The sequence below is a fragment of the Electrophorus electricus genome, chromosome 19 (genome assembly GCF_041902795.1).
Source record: "Electrophorus electricus isolate QZ-2024a chromosome 19, ASM4190279v1, whole genome shotgun sequence".
Classification (NCBI taxonomy): Eukaryota; Metazoa; Chordata; class Actinopteri; order Gymnotiformes; family Gymnotidae; genus Electrophorus; species Electrophorus electricus.
Window position 1 is genome coordinate 3031038 of NC_137515.1, and position 22017 is coordinate 3053054.

Genomic DNA, 22017 nt, shown 5'->3' on the forward strand with positions numbered 1-22017 from the left:
CACAGAGGGTCATATCGCCAACAGAGTAGCAGAGAACCTCCCTTCCACTGCCAAGGTTTCTAATCGATGGCAAGTGGATTTAGGTTCTTTTGTCAGAAAAAGGCAGATTTAAAATGAAAGTGCTCTAATCAATAGAGCAATTCTTTCTGCATGTGAAAGCGTCAGCATGACAGCCGTCGAGAACACTGATTAACATGACCATTGATTAGGAGTCAGGAGTCGTGCCTGTAGACAGCTGGCCAGACAACAGACGTCGACGCAGGAGACGAGGATGAGCGTCGGCTGTTTGCGAGGTCCCTGCCTGCCGCGCAAAGTTTCAACAAGCGTGGCCACCCAGACAAATCAGGCTGGTCCTCGCACATTTGAAGCTTAACAATTGCTCATTTAAAGTTTTTCTCCTGTAAAACACCACGACCTCCTCATCTACGCATACACTGCAGTTTCCTAATTAAAAGTTACATTTGCTACTTGCCAGAGTTACAGCTCGCAATGGCTCTATCACAAAGCCGAGAGGAATGGCTTGATTTTAATTGGACCCCGCCTCTCAATAATGGATCCCTGGGTGTTTGTCAGAGCTAGTCCAGGAAATCAATGGGTACATCGATCCAGAGAGAGAAAGAAAAGGAGAAGCATGTGGGTTAGACAAAGAGAAAGGTAGATTGGGAGAGAGGCCTGCAGAGACTGGCTGTAGGGGCTCAGGCTAATCGTGGCCTGATTGTGAGCTGGTATCGATGCACCTTGACCCGAGAATCAGTCGGAGTGACGGAAAGCACTTGATGTTTTTGATTCAAACTAGCTCTGGGACCTCATAAAAACGCCAGTCTGGGATGGAGGCCATTGTGTCCCAGAGTGAAATTGAACATGTTCAATTTCCCAAACTTTCCTGGCGCTCCTGAGTCTCTTCATTCTCCGAGAATCACTCCGCTGGATTGTGCTGGGTAAAGGGCAGAGAAGAGGTGATGGACAGGGATGATTATCTGACATTCCGCTGATCTTAATGGGAACTCTTCGGAATGTCACCCCAACCAAACAGAACAATTGTGAGGCAGACGGACAGATGAAGAAGTCTGGGACCCTGCCTTAACAAAGCAATGGTTCCAATATAGAACATGAATACTGCAAATGTTTGTCGTGAACCTTAAATATTCGCTGTAGTCACATGATTACACTCACTTCCCAGTATGTGAAATGCTACATTAACAGAAATGCACATTATACCATTTGTACACTCCATATCAGGACAGAAATGAAAGGATATGCCATTGCCAGTTGAGAGCCTGTATTTGTTCTCTTCATAGGACCAAAGGGAAAATGGTATCTGTACTCCATAGGTGGAAAGAATTTGGTTATTTATGCATTTGGAACTTTTATTCTGTTCAAATGAAGAGATATAGCTCCTGCTTTTGGCACCATTACAACTAGTCACTTTCCTGAGTTTTTAAAGTGTGTATATATTTTAAGTTAAAGGCTGAACTGAAAGAGAAACCACCAATAATTACATTTTGCTTTTGAAAATTAAATAAAATTGAGTTTAATCCCTCAGATGACACTTTGCCATAACTCAAAGTTACATTATTGTAAGTTTTTTTTTTTCAAGTAAAAAAAGGTACTCAGGTAAAATCTTCCCCATTTCCCCCCATATTTCTCATTGTTCTTACTTCAAGGTGTGTAGAACTGCAGTAAAAAACCAAGGAAGAGCCACTCTAGTGATTCAGTGGGACGGCATTTCCTGCCGAAACCCCCACTGGGTCTCCTTAAACCCGAATGCCCGCCCTTGCTCCGTCTCACATCAGGTAAGCAGGGGACAGGCTGGGAGGTGAAGCCTACCAAGGCTCTGCCCGAGCATGATGGGTCATCTCGGCGGACTAAACCCAACAGCAATTAAAGCAGAGCAACGCCGAGGATCTAAATGGAAGGCCTTTAGCCTAGTGGCTATCATGCACACCCTTTTTTGCAGGGGCTCAGTCCGGGTGTGCATGGGCCTAGCTGTAGAGAGGTAACGAGGGCCTGGTGGATGGCGAGCGAACCCCTGGAGGGGAACATGACCCACCGGCTATGCTTCCAATTACGGTTCAACCGGGGCCTCGCTCCCACTGTTAGCAGCTAGCGCACAACGCATGCCCTGTTCTTCTCACAAGCCAGGGAACACTCAGCTGCTTGGGGGAGTGGTTTGGGGGGGGAGGGGGGGGTTGGTTGGGAGGGAGGGGTTGGTGGTGACTTGACTTTATGCAATAAAGAAAAGTTGTGAGCGTGTGAAGTCAATGTATGGTCTGAGGAGAAATGAGCTGTCAATTCCAATACCCGCCAACTGTCTTATGGAACGGCAGCAGGTTACACTCGGGATCAGACCGCATCAATTAATCATGAACAAAGCTTCATTTTTGCCCTTTAAAGATATCAGGCACATGAAAAGCAAACCGCACAACAGACAGTCCTGATTAAAAGCTGTCTGCAGTAGTTCAAGGGCCTTCGCTTTACAGGCGTTCCAGTACCTTTATAGAGGCGTGTGCACATGAAGGAGGAACCACAACAGCTGCTCTAATACGCAGGGCCACCACTGAAATGGTTCCACTGTGCAGTGGTCAGATCACTGGTGAGCTAAACTAAAGCGAAACTAAAGCTAAATCGCTGGAGCTCATTTTAGTGCATCCAGTGTTCACCTTTTTACCAACATGATGTCGCACTGCTGCTAACGGGTCGCTTTTCCCAGGGACGAGAACCTTGCAGCTACTTAGCGTTACTTCCCCTCCACGATCAGAACAAACGCGTTTGTGAAGGATAACCATTCAGAGCGCAACTGAAATAACTTATGAGGTTTTCTTTTTACAAAGCATCTTAGTCATTAATGTTAAAAATCTGCAAAGCACTATGGGCTGGTTTCCCACACCCAAATCAGGTGTATGGCAGAAGAATATTGAATAGTGATTTAGTATTGGTACAATGATTTAGTCTAGACTTGCCTTAATCCATGTCTGAGAAACTGGCCCCAAATGCCAATTTCATTGATATGTTCATCTATTTACTGCATTTTATCTATGTCAATTTATACTACTACTTTATACTACAAACAATAACTATATTCAGAACATATGCAGACTAATTTAAAGACACCGCCTTTTATGCAAATTAGATTTTTTTTAGACTGCTATTTTAAACATCAGCACAGAAGAAATGGAATGCAAGCAAATTAGTTGCAGTTAGTAAACCGGACCAGGAAAAAGATCTTCAGAACTAAATTTAGAGCAAAGCAAGTGTAAATGAAGGCCAGATGTTTCCAGATGTTCCCAATTTAAAAGGAAGAACCAGTCTATGGACAGAACAGAGTTCCGTGTCCTGAATCCAGGCTGGTAATAGTGGTGCTATCCGAGCTCCTCCGGTTGGCTCGATGCTGGCCGTGAACACATGCCACATCGCTGGCTCTCCCACAGGGAAAGACAGAACAGATGATAATCACATTTTTATGGACCCCGTAAATTGCTTTAAATCCCCCTCCATGCGTGCTTGCAGCCATTATGTAAGCAGAATCAGCTTAAGAGAGGCAACAACACAGACACGTCAACCTCCCAGCAAAGAGGCTTTTAAACTCCATGGTAACGAGACACAACGCGAAGGCGAGGGCAAGCCGGAGACCTTGAAAGGAGCCACGGCACAGTCGTGGCACAAAGCAGGCGATTTGCCAAAACAAATCTAATTAGAGCGCAGAGGCCACGCAAGGGCGCCTTGCCGCCCCTGCGACGCGTCTCCGCTGCCTCGTATTCAAGCAAACCTCCTCGGTCAGAGCCCTGGGAGATGGCCCTACCCTCACCCTGAGGAGAGGAGCCCCAGGACCGGCAGTCACACACAGCCACCACCAATCAGTTCAACCAATGGGCGGTGATGAATGAACTGCTCTCCCCAGCGCGTGGCTCTCGCACACTTCCTGTGCGTCGGCGAGAGGGGATTAATGAAGGTCAAACTGTGAGGTGATTACCGCACAAACAAGTCTGTGATACTACTCAGGCAAAACACATCCACTGAACCGGCAGGGGGATTATGGGGATTTGGTTCACATCCTCTGGGATGTTCATATTTTGTTAATATTAACAGCTTTGGGAGAGCCGACAGAGTGCTAGAATCGCACAAATCAGGTTTTATGAAATCTATTGTATATGATGAAGCAGAAGGACACGCAGACCTTCAGCAATCTGACACTTAAGCGCTGCGTATACAGCTACAGTGTGTGTATGTGTGTACACACATGTAGGTGTGTGTGTGTGTGTGTGTGTGTTTGTGTGTGTGTGTGGCAGACAGTCCATTGATTTTACATGCGGCTGCCAAGAGATGAGAAATTACACCTTGCCTTCACATCAGTCTGTTCAAGGGAGCACAAATGGTCTCCAGAGTCATGTGGGTCTGAAGCTCAGTGGGGGAGCTGGAAGACTGGTGCCTGAATGGCGCGGGTGCTCCAACAGGTAAGGATTAGATCACTGTTAATAATAATAAGAAGTGGAAGGCGAACAGCATGACGACTGATCAGACGTCAGCCGTTAGACACGGCATCCTTGGCTTCCCGGCAGCAGAATCTGCATTCAAAGAGCCTAGACCTAAGCCCCACCTCCAGGCCATACCCAATTATGTCTTCTGGACCCATAATTTGCCTCAAAGCCTAATGCGGCAAAGCAGGTGAATGCTCCCATCATGCCCTGGGGTGCATGTTCCACCTGGCTTAGGAGCTGGGCACAGTTGTGATCACTGCAGTGTGAGATCTGACCGCTCTAGGTACCTCACACAGGTGTGATACACAGGGCACCATCATCCAGTTGACTTGCAAACGTTACCTGAGGAATCTCACACTCTGAAATGACATGATAACATGATACATAACTTAATAGTACAACACAGAGTATAACTGGGGTGCAGCCCACAGCAGAACCAAGACTCAGGGCTGCTGTTCATCATGAGCTACCTGCCTGTCCTACCTGTGCTGTCCTGCCTGCACATCCTGCCAGTCCTGCCAGTCCTGCCCTGGATCCCTTTATATCATGCCTGCTCTCTGGTTCCACACAATGGCCTGCAGACACCCCACTGCCTTAGAAAAGCTAGCAGACCTAGACCTATTGCAGTGTGTGTATAGAGAACGTGAGTGTATGCACTCACAATGCAGGGCTTCATTAATCCTAACTATAACCCCCAAACCCCTCAGGAGTCAGTGAGGAAGAAAAAAACCCCATCCATTTTCCAACAAACACTCTCACACCACGGACTTATCTTACCCCTCCAGAGCAGAGGCGAGCCAGCACACACATTTCAAAGTCACTCACAGTAAATTGGCTGCTGGGGGAATTATAAATGCCAGGGAATGAGTAAGTGTGTACGATTAATTTTGGGACAGTTCTGCAGGAAGGGCAGAAAACCAAGTGCGCAATCATAACGCACCAATTTGCAAGTTTGTCAACTACAGGCCTACCCTGAGGAGAGTTTCTCCACTAAAGTTCTTATGATCAGTTTTTTACTCTGATAAACTGCTCTGCCTACAAAGAAATTGCTTGGAAATGCTTCCTAGTTAAGACAAAATGTTTCATAAAGAATTCAGTCAGCAGATTTCTGTCTATTCCCTTTCTTCATGCTTTTAAATTTTAACACCCATTCACGAAGGCAGTGTTGCGCTTGAGAGTAATGGTCTTCAACTATCAAAACCGTTTCTAAACTTCCCAAGCTCTCTAAATGGAAAGAAAAAAAAAGGCACCAAAGGCAAACAAGCTTGGTAACTAACAAGTCGCCTTCAAAACAAACGTGACCAATTTGAAGTGGATCGTTGAAGTGGATATTCAGAAAAACAGGCCTCCCGTTCGAGCTGTATCCGATTCACGTCCCACCGCATGCGCCAGTGCCCCCTGATGAAGCTTTGCTAAGGGAGGGGTCAGAATGTTCTGTTGTGATGGAAACGGCGCCGTGCCTCCTAGCAACCCCATACCTCAGTAAGAAACGAATTCATTTGATCTTGAATGAATCAAAGGGAATCTTAAAGGAAGACTCTTAAAGAATCTGTCTCAGTGTACGGTGCAGAGCTCGGTGCTAGTGCCTTTCTTTTTTTTTTTACATTTAATACCTAAGAACAGGTCTGATTGCAGAATATTTTCAGTAGAAATTAAACAGTTATTCTGTATGCAGTGGACTGACAACACTGCTGTAATGTCCATATTCATTCACTCAATCTTAACCTCACACACCACAGTCATCTTACAACGGGATTTAAATCCTGTTTTATGGCATCGCAATTGATCAGCCCGAAATGAAACGTCTACGTGCTTGTTCTACTGGTGCCGCTTAGTAGAATGCGATTGATTGTGGTCCAGCTCTCAACAAAGGAGATGCGTTCCGCTGGAGTGCGTAAAGCCCCCGACGCCTGCCGCGGAAAGCCACGGAAAACCCGTTCTCCTTTTCCGTTTCCTCCGAGCCGCCACAGCGACGCTTTTGTGGGCCGACGGCTTCATCTCTTTTTTATCGAGGTAACGCAGCTCAGCGGTTTTTTTTTTTATTGTTGTTGTTTGGTTTTTTTAAAGAGAAATGCAGACTTTTCTTGCCGGTTTGAAGTCATCTTGAAGTCATCACTAGCTGCAGCCTCTGAGCAGAGACTTGTTCATGCCCACCACGAGGCGACGGACGCTAAAAGACTCAGCTTATTTCCTTTTGCTGTTTTGTTTTGGCTTGTTTTGGCTTTTCAGGGCTTGAGCGGAACCCATCGCCATATTAGCAAGAGCGACGTCACGAGGCCCAAAAGTGTACAACACAGGAAGTGCTGATGGTGAATAGTGTCTGTTCGCGTTTTAGAGCAGTCAGATTGGTGACCTTACTGAATTACACAAGTGGCAGACTGGTGTAACAGTTAACTGGACGGCAAGTTCAATGCAATATCTAAAAGAAGTGATCAGTGATCAATACAAGTTAGTTCAGCTCATAACACTTGCGGGATCACGTTGCATTTTAAACCAAAGCCAGATCAATAAAGTCTCATCTTACCATCAAAGGAACATTCGTGATTCCTTTTTCCACACCAAAAAAATAAAAAAATTACTCACCTGAATTTCAACCCCATACCCGAGGTAGACCGTAACCAGGGAGGTGCAATCCACAGTAGAGTCATAAGAGCCACCATACGGCATCTCGATGTAACCTTCAGCATCTGTGAAGTTCAGGTTGCCCTGACCTTGATACGGAAAGGGACAGAGAGGAGGCAACCAAGAAAGAAAGAGAAAAAGACAGGAGGAAAGAGGGGTAGACTCATGAACAATCCCTGTCCTGACACTATGCTTATCGCACAGGGTCTCGTTAGTGCCGAGGCCCTCTCCACTTTCACCCGGGGGGATGAGCACGGCGCCTCAGGGTAGCAAAAGGTCAGGTAAAGCAATCAGCCAATAGTCACCGTCGCAGGGCCCATCACCACATGACTTGGAAAACACATTACAGACAACTTTCTACTTACTGTAGCAGTTTAAAGGTCATTTTTTTACACTGAGGCTTAAGTTCCTTGAAAAGTTTTAAATCTTGAAAGAGCTTGAAAGTGACTGTGCACTTGAAAAAAGAAGTACACTTGGTGTGCTTCTGCAGCGTTGTGGCACCTGTGGTATCAGTACGGCTGCCCCGTTCTTTTGTAAGACTTAAATAATATTTTTTCAAAAGCATAACTGCTACTACAGTTCTACCACAGTTCAAACAGTAGCTTTCTTAATTGTGCTGTGCGTTTATATCCATACAAAAAACAAAAAACAAAAAAAAAATCCTGCACCATTTTGGATGTGCTCTCTTGTTACAATAAAAAAGAATGAACACTAATCTAGTCATGCTGGCTTACCTGTGGCTCTCGTGGTGGTGATAACAGTCGTAGTAACAATGGTACTGGTCATGGTTTCTTCTTCATCTGCCCCTGTTGCTTTACCCATCATGCTCTTCTCTGGTGGCCTCTGAGATGCTTTCTTCCTTGAACCATTTTGCTCAGGGACCGCCCCCTGCTCAGAAAGCTCTGCCTCTGCTCTAGTGAGGTCCAATGGCTGCCCAGGGCTTGGCTGAGCAGTATTCCCGGCCACCATCAGAACTGGGGAGGTGAGCTCCACCTTGGCCGATTGTCTTCCCCCGCCCTTACTGGGCCGTCTGTGGTCCACAGAGGCTGGCTTTCCTGGAGCGGTGGGACTGGTCGTTGTTGCAGCCGTGGTGGCGATATCCGAGAATGCTGGCGCGTCTTCGTGAGGGACCACGGGTGTGGTGTGGTCTCTGGGCTCTGCGTGAGATGCTCGTCCCGAGGGGGTCGCGTGGTCCTCTACCTCACCGCCCTCCCCGAAAAAGGGCTGGTCCCCCACGAAATCCTTCGTAAGCAGAGCCTCGGGGAGGCCCAGGTTTGGCTGGTGGTTGGGGAGGCTTAGCGGAAGGGCTGTTGTGATCTCCTGGAGCCCAATCGGCGAGTCCTGCTTAGTGGTGAAAGGGCGGAGCTCCGACCCTACTTCTCCATTGCACGGCCCAAAGTCTTCACCTGAAAGCAAAAGCATTTACTTTCAAAATGGAAAGTACCGGAAACTAACGCTCAAAGAACAGCCTCTCAGTTGAAATTCTGCATTCCAGAGTGTCAATTAAATCCGCCTCTGGCAAAGGATTCATAACTAGGTTAGTATGTTTGAAAAGGCAGCGTGTCTGAAAAATCCTATGATGCAATTACAATGCACAGCCTTTGAGACATAATGTGATTGTATATGATTTAAAACGAGGCTTAATAACCATAACTAATAAATAGAATGCTGCAGCCAAAACAGCAGCAAACGCAAATGAATTGGCATGTGAAATGAAGGGTTCGACGCGTGGAACGGAAAAGAAAACCTTCAGGCAAAGATTGCTCATTTAAAAACCTGCCCTGCTTCCCACGTACTATTAGAGAACGCAAAGAATTAACTGTGAATGAGTCATGACTGAAGAACACAATAAGTGTACATTGGAAAGCAATTATTTTCCCCACCTGCAGTAGTTGAGATGCAATCAGGAAGCCCTCAGGATAAAGAGGCTTACTACAGGAAGTGATGCACTTAAGGAGAAGCATTTGTCATCCTTATAGAAACATTAGCTTTCCACATTCCTTCTCTCCTTCTCTCTCTCTTTCCTGAAAAAGTAAGCCATTGTAGATTGAATGACTCGCATTGCCTCGCGTTGGCTCTCCCTCTCGCTTTCATTCACCACGCAGCTTTGCGACTCTTAGCCAGACTTTTGTATTTTGCTGCACTCTCTCTACTGACAGAATTTCCATCCAAATTGAATGGTTATCTGCGCCCTGATTAACAGCGTCCTCTCATTCTGCAATAGCAGTGCGGTTGTAAAATGCTACAATAAGGATGCCACACAGTCTAGATTTTTGCTACAGCAACCGTGGAAAAATAAATGCATTTAATTCTAGGCACAGTTCTGTTATGGAACGAATGCGGTGAGAAAAGTCATCAAAATATTTTTTGTCGTATCCCCCCTCCCGAGATACAGAACGGGCTATATTTCTAATTGCGAGCTTCAAAAGCGACAAGCAAATGAAAAGCAGCCCTGCCTCTCCAAGTGGCTGTTTGAAGTTTACGAGTGAAACAAGAAGCCGTTTATTTCTATAATCGCACTTTCAGTGTGGAAGGACAGGAGAGTGCCTTTCATCTCGCCGCATTAATCTCCATTACTCAGCCGCCCGAAAAAGTTCTCTGATAGATGACTGATGACAGTCTTCACTTCTGCGTCAAAATATGAACGTCGCGACAATTGTTCATTACGAAAAACAAGCTCCGCAATCACGCTCGGGGAGAGAGAGCAGCGTTTCATCTCATCGCGCGCGGAGATAGCCCACCCCGCCGCACGCACGCGCGCCGATCCAGGCGGCGGAGATGCAAAAGGCGCGCGCGCGGCCCAGGGAGGTTGAAGGGGAGGGCGACACCCGGTACGACATTACCTCTCCCTCTTCCCCACTTAAACAGAGCAGTCAGAAGACTGCACGAATTTACGACTCACTTAAGGCCTGTAGCGGGTAAAACTCGGTTTAGGAAGCAGAGTGCAGCTGCTCAAACACGCCTCGGTGTTTCCTCCGCTCACGAGCTGTACTGAGAATTATGCAGGGGTATGATATCTATAAATGACATAAATTATATAACAACACCATATACGAAAACGTCGTGTATGACAAGTAGATCTTTTTGAATTTTTGGATTGTACACTTCTCTGTTCCTGCTAATTAATAGACATAAGCATTAAATATTAAATGCTAATGTTGAATTTAGAGACATATCTGCCACAAGAGCGTGATAACCTTTATTACGCGTTAATGTCACCAGGCACAATACAACTACACCTTTCTTATGCAGTAATTCCTTTTGCAAAGTTTTGGCTTCTGTAGGGTAATCCACACAAGGTCGAATGAGTTAAGGTTTTTGTAGTGAGTGTACAGAAGCAATGGTTTCAAATTAAGATATTTACTTTGTGATCCTGGTAACAACCTCAAAAGTTATATATATATATATATATATATATATATATATATATATATATATATATATATATATATATATATATATATATATATATATATATATATATATATATATATATGTGTGTATAAAATATACAGTGTGTCTGTGTGTGTGTGTGTGTGTGTGTGTGTGTGTGTGTGTGTGTGTGTGTATACATACATACACATGTATACATATACATATATGCATACACACACACACACACTGTATATCTACACACACACACACACACACACACACACACACACACACACATACACTGCCTGGCCAAAAAAAGGGTCACCACCTGGATTTAACTAAGCAAATAGGTAAGAGCCAAGATTACTGCATGGGTGATTATGTTTCAGCTGGCAACAAATTATTTAACACTAACTGATGCAGTGAGTAGCTTCTCATTTGTTAAACAACCATGACACATTCTGTGGTTGTGGAAAAGATGTTAATCTGTTTCTCAAGGGTCAAATTACTGGCATGCATCAAGCAGAGAAAACATCTAAGGAGAGTGCTGAAACTACTAAAATCAGGTTAAGAACCGTACAACGCATTATTAAAAAAGTGCAAGGACAGTGGAGAAACATCATCTTCGAGGAAGGAATGTGGTCGGAAAAAAATCTTGAATGATTGTGATTGGCGATCACTTAAACGTGGTGAAATCAAATTGTAGAAAAACAACAGTAGAACTCAGGGATATGTTTAATAGTGAAAGAGCATTTCCACATGCACAATGCGAAGGGAACTCAAGGGATTGGGACTAAACAGCTGTGTAGCCTTAAGAAAACCACTTGTCAGTGAGGCTAACAGGCAAAAACGGATTCAATTTGTTAGGGAGCATAAAGATTGGACTCTGGAGCAATGGAAGGTCATGTGGTCATGTGGTCTGATGAGTCCAGATTTACCCTGTTCCAGAGTGATTGGCGCATCAGGGTAAGAAGAGAGGCGGCTGAAGTGATGCACCCATCATGCCTAGTGCCTACCATACAAGCCTGTTGGGGCAGTGCTATGATCTGGGGTTGCTGCAGTCTAGGTTCAGCAACGAATGAGGTCAGCTGACTACCTGAATATACTGAACGACCAGATTATTCCATCAATGGATTTTTTCTTCCCTGATGGCACGGGCATATTCCAACGACAATGCCAGGATTCATCGGGCTCAGTTTTGAAAGAGTGGTTCAGGGAGCACGAGACATCATTTTCACACATGGATTGGCCACCTATATATATATACATGTATGTACACACGCAGACACTGTATGTCTACATTGTTTTTGTTGTTTCAGATCAAGGAGTACTTCCTGCGCCCCGGGGAGCCAATCATATTGGTTCAGCGTGATGGAGGCTGCAGCGTAGAGCCCAGAGAGGACTACCCGGCACAGAATTACTACGGAATTCCAGAAGTGCTTATCAGCGGAGCTCGTCCATGTTCCTGCACATTTATGACTACATTTAAAATATTAGGACTGTCTGACACAAAAAAAACCACAAAAAAAACTTTCTCTCTTATGTGCATGTATAAAGTGGTAATTTTCCATCTCCATTTCCTGAGAGCTTCTGGCTATGTATTTGCTAAATTGGTCTTAACATGCCTGGAGAGAACATTAAAAAAAAAGAGAGAGAAAAAGAGAGAGAGAGAGAGAGAGAGAGAGAGAGCGCAGCATGCTGGGGGAATGGAACATCTCAGCAAGCACTGTTTCAGTTCCAGTGTGCTGAGCATCTCTGCTCCTGCTGCATAAAGGTGGTTCAGTACAGGAGGCTTTCAGGCAGTTTTCTACACTTCAAAGACACCCATGTGCCCATGTGACCTATCAGAGGAGTCTGTTTCCCCTCAAAAACCAGCCCTGCCAATGGGCCAGACGATAAGGCCCAGGAGGACTGAATACTAAAACAATCCACAGGTCAAAGGATTTCAGCTCGGTTCCTGGCAACAGGCTGTAGCCCTCTTAGCCGGCAGAGCGAGGTTGCTTCAGTGCATTTACTGCTGTTTTTCAATTCTAGACATGGAGCCCCCTGTGCACAACACATTTTAGTTTTCCAAGCTTAACATACTCATTTCAAACTCAAGAAGCATTTATTAATTCACTGATGAGTGGAGCCAGTGTTTTGGCACACCTGGGAAAGAGTTGGTAAATGCTGGTTTATGTCATTGGTACCAGTCCAAAAATACTGCTGTTGCCGTAGCTACGCAGGTACAGTTTTGCTCGGCTTAAGTGCAAAAACCCAGGGAAGCTTCTCCAGCCTAACGTCTCAAGCGCTGGAGGCTGAAATCGCCAGCATTTCCGTGTTCAAACAGGCAGTGATCCCTGGCGCGCTTTGACACCTTAATTAGCACACGTTTGCTGGGTGGCAGTACGTTCTAACGAGATGCGGGCAGACAGAACACCGTAGATGGGGGGAGATGAAAGTGTGCGGTTGACACAGACAGCAAATGAGTGAGATCTCCCCGAGCGGTGGTGGTGGTGGGGGGGGGTCTTTTGAAGTCCTGACATCCAGCGAGGCAGGGGAGGCTCAAACTTCGCATAGGGACCAAAGGAGTGAGTAAGGCTCTCAGCAGGGCAGTCGCAGCCTGGGCTGAAGCTGGGGTCTGGCAGCAGAGTGCTGCTATGATGGTGTATTAAGCCCTGGTCTTACTGAGTGCTTTTCGTAATATTTTATAATGATGTGTGTTTAGCTTAAGTAAAGGATCATTTCAAAATGCTTTCAAATTTGCAAAGTAAACTAGCTTCTGGATGCAACCGTTTGAAATCATCAGAAAGATCTTTTTCAGTCTTGTTAGGATTCTTTAGCACTGGGTATTAGGTTCTTTTGCACTGGTTGTTTGCACTGGTTATTTTGTACTGGTTATTTTGGTTCATTTGCACTGGTTCCTGGGGCTCATTAGCACTGATTGTTAGGGTTCTTTTGCCCTGGTGATTATGTTTCTTTACTGCTGCTGTTGGAGCTACAGCAGTTAAGTGGTACCACCATCACTCAAATCCAAAAGCATCAAAACAAAAGGAACAGCCAAAGAACACGAGGCTGTAGTTACGAGAGCCCTGTGATGCTGGGTGCTAGAAAGACTCTGCCAGAGGTTCTGCTCTGAATAGAGAAGAACCATCACCGAATATGTGGGGAATTCAAATGAATTATGTTATGTTAAAGCGCATTCTGGGCCTTATTAATCTAAAATTGTGAAGGAAAAAAAACGTTGAAAGGAGTGAAAGATGTGACGAACAAAATGTCACGATACCGAGAATTGATTCTTGTTTCTCTTTTTCTGAACCCTCTAATTACCAAACACATCTTTAGCAAGAAGGAGTAATAAACACATCTTAACTCACCCGCCATTAAAATGTTATGCCGCGTCTACGGCCCGCCCATTCTGGTCCTATTGATCAAGCGCTTTCTTGGGTTTTCTTCTTAACAAATAGCGTTTAATTCTGTTCATATAGAGATAAACGCTCACATTTCCAATCTCGCTGTGTCTCTTTTGATCTTGAAATCCCTCCTTCAATGTGAGAAACACATTTCTCTAAGCTTCTCCGGAAAAACGAAAAATCCAAGAATTATCTGTGACACCCAGCCTCACATCAGCGTTTGGAAAAGTACTGACTTATTTGCAGAAATCTATTGCAAATCACATTTAACATGATGGCGCAGGGTATAATAAAAGTTTGATTGCACCACTCACACGGCAGAATGAACTAGTTCTTTACAAAGCCTGCAAGACTTTGACGCACCACGCCACTCTATATAGACAGACCAAACTACAGACTACAGACCAGTCATTAATCTCCAGCCTTGACACGAGCGATTCAAAGCTCTTTTGGATGCGCTGTGATGGGGAGGAACGCTTTCTTGTAACCTTATTCTGTCACAATGAGAAGAGTGCAGGCTGTTCTAAAAAGCAAACCGAACGCATTTGACATTTGCAATGATTTCGGCTGAATAGCAGACACAGTGGTGCGATTTAAAAGGAATTTCATTATGTCGCCAGCTCCAAACTGCACGGAGGGAGTCAAAGCAATGGGGAAAAAAAAAGGAAATTTGCCTGTTGAAAATAATGACTTAATCTGGCTTATTGGAACGGTTATCTGTGCATTTTCACAGCTGTCACCCCATTATTTAGCAAACTGGGCGTTTTCACTTTCCGAGGATTAAAGTCTGCTCATCTAAATGCACCATGGTAAAGGATACACTATAGGCTTCGAGTGAAACTGAATATGGGCTTGATCTTCCGTGAACATCTATGGATACTGTCTCAGCAGTGAACACTATTCAATACTCAATCCTCAATACTTTTTCCCAGTTGATAAGATGGATGAACAATACACCACTGCTGCCATATAAGAAGTGGGTGTCTGTGAGCATTAGACCATCCTGCATGGAAGCTTCTAGAAGCAGTGTACTGGGTTACACCCACAGTGTGTGGGTAGTGGTAGCTCAGTGGTTAAGGTACTCGACTAGTAATCAGAAGATTGCCAGTTCAAGTTGCCAGGTTGCCACTGTTGGGCCCCTGTGCAAGGACCTTAATGCTCAAGTTGTGTTCAGTCAGAACTGTAAGTCGTGTTGGATAAAAGCGTCAGCTAAACGCTTTAAACGTACACTCTACCAAAGAGGTGAAGGTTTAGATTTTTTTAAAGTAGTTACAATATGGCAGACAAAGTGGAAACTAGTTTCAAAACACACTCGACATTATGCAGCTAAAGCACTTTTTATTGTAATATGTACAAAAAACTTAGCCTGCTGTTCCAATAGCTAGACCTTGACTGAGATACTAATTGCATCAGACCACATACCCTGACAGCAGAAGAGGGGTTTTAGAGGCAGGCCTTTAACTCTGCACCAGGCCTGAGCACTTTGATTTAAAAGTCCTTTTACAATCCTTAATGGAGAGAGAGGGGTTTTATTTGATCCCCCGTCCCTCCTGGGATCGTTCAGCGATTTTGCCACACTTAGAAATGACTCCAGAACGAGGTGTGTCACTGAGCCCCGGCCTCAGTGGACCTCCTCAAATAAAACGCGGAGATTCTAATCCATAATCTCCCACTGAAGGTCTCCTAAAACACTGCGTCTTAGCTTCTGATGACCTCTGCTTACAGTGGCAGTAATATAACAGGCTGAGCAGTGAGCCGTGATCTTTAGGAAAAATCGCCCGGATCACAAGGACCATCTGCTCCTGGTGGACGGGAAAGCAAAACTCTTGACTTTGACTCTCACCGTGACTCAGTCTGGTGGTGTTTAGCATTCTGATTGATTTTTGCCTTGGTGCCTCTCAATAAAAACGGATGGTATCCTCTGCGTTAGAGATGGGAGGATGAGGAGGCAGGATGAGGAGTCTGGCAGAGCCGCCAGGTCATGCCAGCGGTCAGACACGCCGACCCTGTCCAGCCTCTCACTCAATCACACATCTGAACGAGGCTGACCGCTGCACATCCCAAGCATTCCAAACATGCCAGACAAAAATGAGCTGGTTACAGTATCTTTTCTGCTTAGCTGCCATTTGTGTGTGTGTGTGTGTTGATGTTCATTAACTAGCATCTAACTTCTCTGAGACTGCTTCATGCAAAATGAACAATGAAGGACCATCTAACACAAAAGTTCTGCATAGTATGGACGCATGGTCTCAAAAAGGTGTGTCTTATTTTATCAGCTCTATGACACAAGAAATATGATAGCAAACAAGTGCATTAATTAGCTTTGATAAAGCCATCTCTCCTTGGCAGAAAAAGGAACTGCTTTAAAACTTAATTAGCGATGACACTGCTACTCCTCGACTGGAAGCAACTGAGCGGCAGAAACCCGCGCGCCTGGAGGACGCTACTTGTAGGTGATAATCGTGCAGTGATGTGTTTTAAAGGGAAGTCAGGCGTCCATTCTCTGACAAGAAACAAAACTGAAACAGCGTAATCATGAATCACTGATTCACAAAACTGGTTCCAGTGCATTTGTTTTCACACAGCAGCCTTACAGTTGAATAAAACGGATTTTGAACCCCACCCCCCACCCCAGCAGGGAGGAAGAGAAAAAACTACCACAACAATTATGCTTTTCTGTTCCAAATTAGCACGCTGAAAATCCTAGCACGCATTTATTTCAACCGATTCCTCTCGGAACTGCTCCAAAATGCTTAATATCTTGCCGTAACCATGGCATCTGCACGAAAGAAGGTGGATTCCACAAAATCAGGCTCATATTTGTTCCTGCAGTGAAAGCAATTTGGAGCATACCTCAGGTAGAATACTTTTACATGCTAATACATTTGTTTATCATGCTGGCGTTCGAGAGGCAGAACGGGAATTTCTTTCGGCGTATGGCAGGTGGGAGACGCACCTCGCCGGCCGCATACTAATGCTCTCATCAATGGCCACTTTGCCGTGCCAAGGGCACTAATCCCCAGGCCAGAGCGGGTGGGAGTAAAGCCATTACATTTCTAATATTTAGCTCTTCGTTGTCGTATTATTCAGAAGAGCGGAGATAATGGGGGAAAAAAAATCAATCGACACCTTCCACTTTATGAAGTATCAAAGCCCTTCACAGTCCTTCCCCTGACGTCCGGCTAAGGCTGCATGTTGTGGATCGCGTTATCGTTGCGCTGTAATGTGACTGCAAATGATAGGACGAGGATGGACAGTCATTAGCAGCAGGCGCTGGGAAGGAGAGGAACTAGCCCGTGCTTCCTTTGGAATCCGTCCTCAGTGTTGGTGGGAGGGTTTGACAGGCCTAGTGACAAACTCCTATCAGCCAGGCTTGGAGGTGACATCACGTGAGATATTTGACTTGGGCTGTGAAGTTTGTGTTATTCTGAACCCTTTTTGGACAGAACCGCTTGTGTTTCCTTCACAAGGTGAATGTGGCAATTCTCTGGATGAATTCAGATGATGACAGCTGGGTAAGGAAAAGGTTCAGGCCGCCTACTGCCGCTTTTAAACGTGACGCTGGCGTATGGCGCAGCTCTGAGGCAGAGCTCCAGAACGAAGATGGAACAGCACTAATGCTCAGGGAAGTGAGATGAAAGCCAAATGGTATAAACCTCTCAAACCCACACACACACACACACCCACACACAGACACACTTACACGCACGCACACACAAATACACACACGCGCACACACACACATACACACACACACACACACACACACACACACACACACACACGCATACATATACACACGCACGCACACATGCATGCACACACGCACACACACACGCACACACACACGCACACACGCATGCACACACACACAAACACACACACACGCATACATATACACATGCACGCATACACGCATGCACACACACATAAACACACGCATACATATACACAGGCACACACACACGCATGCACACACACACACACACGCATGCACACACACACAAACACACACACACCCGCATACATATACACACGCACGCACACACGCATGCACACACACCCTCAGACTAAACTCAGCTTAATTGTTATTGTTGCAGACACTCCATCCCACAGGCTTTGAGCTTCCCCACTCCTGACATCACCGATGCATGCGTAATCAAGGAGGCAGACATACAGTGGAACCAAACGGATAATACGCAAGACATTACAGTACTCATAACGTCAGCGTGGGTCTGCACTGAAAGACATCTCAGTGTCACAATGCTTTCCTGTCTCTGTGAAAGCTCCCGTCAAGGGACTTTTCTGCAGAAGTCTAATGTCCGGCCCTACACAGGTTACAGTAATTGGAAAAGAACTGCGCTCCCAAAAAACTTTCACTTCAACCAAGATGACTGTCAGGCACCAGCGAGAATCTACTGTTCATATGGCATAATCTGGCTCCATGCAAAGCAGTGGTTGACATTATTATTAATGATGATGTCACTCATCCTCTCAAACAGCTGTTCAGTAATAAATGTAGAAGAAATGGAAAGATCTGGACAGATGCTATGGGCAGGGAATCACGATGCACATCAAACAAATGGGGTCTGCACTCCAGTCAGAGAAAATCCCTCAACATCGGGGTGGAAGGCTGTATTGGTTTACTGTAATATGAACGTGTCATTTGTCTGTTTCAGCTGGTCCATTCACCAGCACTCAGGGATTACCAATCTCCAAGATTTAATCATCTCATGCTCTTATTGTTAACGTGTCACTTCTGCTCTCCTAGGTAGCTGTTCAGACCTCTGGTCACCCACACATATCAGGATTTATGACAGCAGACCAGTGCTGAGAAGAGAATGAACTGGTGGGATGGCTGTTCTCCTTTACAAACACACACACACACACACACACACACACACACACACACACACACACACACACACATACACACATACTTACGAATGGCAGCTAAGCAGATGAGATACTGTAATCACATTGTGTCTGTCTGGCATTTGTTTATCTTTCATCTTATATCATAAATCTTACGCTATCTTGTATCATTGTTCGCAAGCTGTTTTCCACCTCTGTCCCAACTCTGTGTGTGTGTGTGTGTGTGTGTAATCTGTTTATCACACCATCAGAAGCGCAAATCTAATGTCGGAAAGACAGATGTTACCTCATTGCAAAAGCTTCTGCCACTAGCAACTGAGCTGATGGGTTACAAGGCATCTTCCAGCTGTATCCCTCAGAGTCAGGCTAGTCGGTTTAATGAGAGCATCCAAGCGCAACCACCACTGTGCTAAATGAGGGTTTTTAGAGGAACTCATGGTCAATTTGGTCCAATCCAGCATGCGTTATTCCCCAAAAGAATAACATGCCTTTTCCTTACCTAAAAAACTCTACCATGGGGAAGGCTGGATATATATTTTATGGAACGGATAAGAGACTTTCTGATTCAGTGTAAGAAAAAAAAATCATTTAATTAAGCTAGACTGTAGAGCCGTGCTTGTCCAGTGTCTGAAAAGCACCAGGCGGTGAGGATTGGGTGCTGTGGATGCACAGGCATTTTAATAGTCTGGATGCATGTAACAGCGAAATTGCTTTTATAAGCTTTGGCAGGTGGGTGTCAGAGAGCAGCGCCTTGCAAGGCCCTGTGAGTACACACGTCTGAAAACATAAACGCAGTAAACAAGCGCGCGCGCTACCTGCCCGACAGGGGCCCGCAGGAAACGCAATATTAGAGCTGACACTGATGGATGAAGCCGAGCTCCATGCCGTCGGTCCTGGAGAGACAGACGCGCAGACGCCTCGAAAGAGATCCAGGAACAGTTTCCTGCAGAATGCCGAAGTGGCAGTATAAAGTTGAAGTCCAGTGATTGGGGGGGGGGGGGGGGGGGAGTATAAGAAGCATCAGATTCTCCCAGCAGTCTGGAAATCAACGTCAGGGTCTCATATTAACGGAAGTCTGTTAAAGAAGCAGAAAGGCCAAGCAGAAGGCGCAACGGGGCTTCTTCAGCGTGCACCACAACTCTCTTTTCATTTCTTTGCACCTTCACACTGACAAGAATGCATACCGTGTGCAGGGAATTCGGAAAGCTGTTTTAGAAAGAAAAAGGGTTACAGCCACAAACGTCAGTCGGGGATTTTTATTTAATGACCGCGAGCGCTTTGTTTTGACCCCTGGACAGGGCGCCGCCTTCCTTTTGCACCTCGTAGCTGCCGCACGCTGTGCTCCAGTCGATAGAAAAGGCGCAATAAAGTGAGACGAGCGCGCCTGATGGGTCAGCCGTTGCTCACTGAGACAGCGACGGGGACATGGTGAGCTGAGCTGAGACTGAGTCCCGGACACAAATTGGCTCCTGACAGACCGCAGCCCTGTTTGATGGAGACATATGGGAAGGGAGACAGTCAGCTGGGTTTATGGGGGATTGTGCGTTCTGTCCCTCCCTCTGTGTTCAGGCCTGCTATCGCGCTATTAATGTCAGCTGGCTGCCCCCTTCACGCTTATCCATTGCTATTGCACGCTGACGCGTTACGTTACTCTCTCATAAACCGTACGTAACCGCATTAGTGATGGCAGTGAATCACCGTGTGTGGCATGTTTTACGACGGCCCACATTGCCATCGATTCTAGTTTATGCTACAGGAGGAACCAAAGCCAGCGCCCATTTTTCAAAACGTAATCTCGCCCAAGATCAACTACGCTGTATTTTATGGAGCAGAAATAGAGCAAGCTAACGGAGTCACCTCTCCTAGCCGACTAAACTTAACCGAAGCGTCGAAAGACGTCGAGTCATTTTGTTTGAGGTTTGCAGCGGGATTGAGGGAAGAAAGCCACCCGAAATGCAAGTGAGTAATAAAAGTAACCCGTACGTTTACCCAACTGGGGAAAATGACAAACCGCAGGTTCCACCTACTCCCCATCTGAGAGAGAGAGAGAGAGAGAGAGAGAGAGAGAGAGAGAGAGAGAGAGAGAGAGAGAGAGAGAGAGAGAGAGAGAGAGAGAGAGAGAGAGAGAGAGAGAGAGAGAGAGCTAGCTAGACTAGTCAGAATATTAGAGAATATTCTGAATATTATGGTTTACGACTAATGAAACCTTTTTGGTTCAACTTTGGGCAAAAGTTCAGACTTGCCTTCTCGTGTTAAAGACATCCACGTGTATGAATCCGCGCATAAGGATTCTAGATTTTTTTTATGTCTTGACGATGTTAATTTATTAAATATTATATAAATTAAGTAAAACTGCATGGAAATGGGGTGAGGAAACAAAACAGAAATTGCTTTACAAGTGTAATTAAAACTACGGACAGAACACCTTGTACATTGCAACTGAGTTGAGAGAATTCAGAGACAAACATCTACAGCATAACAATCAATGCACCGCACCTGTGTGGGTGGTTTACAGCCGCAAATATCATTATACAGATATCAACAAAGACTCCGAATCTGAGGCCACGTTACATAAGCCGAAATATGTAAGCCTCGCGGAGTTGTTGATTTGCACGAGCCTCTGATACTTCAGAGCTTTGCAGGTTTGGTGTTGACAGCTCGTGCAAGTGGTTGCGGTAGTCCTATGTAATAATTAGCAAGGGAGGCGGACAGCATTATCCCACTTAAAAATGCATTCCGACCACGCGATGGGCACAGAGGCCACAGCATTCCCGTTGTTAACAAACGCTTGCAAAATAATAATAATAATAATAATAATAATAATAATAATAATAATAATAATAATAATAATATCTAGGTCTCTGCACAGCAAGCAGGCCCGAAGATACAGTGGTAAACGAAGAATAGCAGGTACTGTGGGGACAGGTGAGACGCTGTGCTTACATAAGCCTCGCTCGTGACAGCCTGGCAGGCAAGGTCTCCGAATATTTCCCCAAAGGTGCGCGAGCGCGTGTTGTTTCAACGGGCACACCCCCGCGCTGTCAGTCTGCTCGAGCAGCGCCCTGACGAGCCTGGAGGGGACAGTCGCGGTAAGTCACGCGGGCCTGTACCGCGCGGACAGGGTAGGGGAGGAAAGGCTGCACGCCTCGCGTGAGCTTTTGTCCATTTTGAATAAAGCAAAATAGGGGCTCGCAGAACAAAACAAGTTTTGTTAAATAAAGATCGTGTTTTCATGGTTGTTAAGTTTCAGGCCTGTTACAGTAATTTTTTAATGGTTC

The 22017-nt window shown here is 45.5% G+C and overlaps 1 protein-coding gene across 13 annotated transcripts in view; it reads right to left on the reverse strand.

Moving 5' to 3' along the window:
* Positions 1 to 22017, reverse strand: part of sez6a (seizure related 6 homolog a) — a 91964-nt gene that overhangs the window by 38296 nt on the left and 31651 nt on the right. For all 13 annotated transcript variants that reach the window (XM_081702567.1, XM_081702565.1, XM_081702564.1 and 10 more), the window contains exons 2-3: positions 7832 to 8503; positions 7059 to 7186 (exon numbers count right to left, since the gene is read on the reverse strand). In XM_081702567.1, coding sequence (XP_081558693.1) covers positions 7059 to 7186; positions 7832 to 8503 — 800 coding nt within the window. The remainder of the gene's footprint in view (positions 1 to 7058; positions 7187 to 7831; positions 8504 to 22017) is intronic.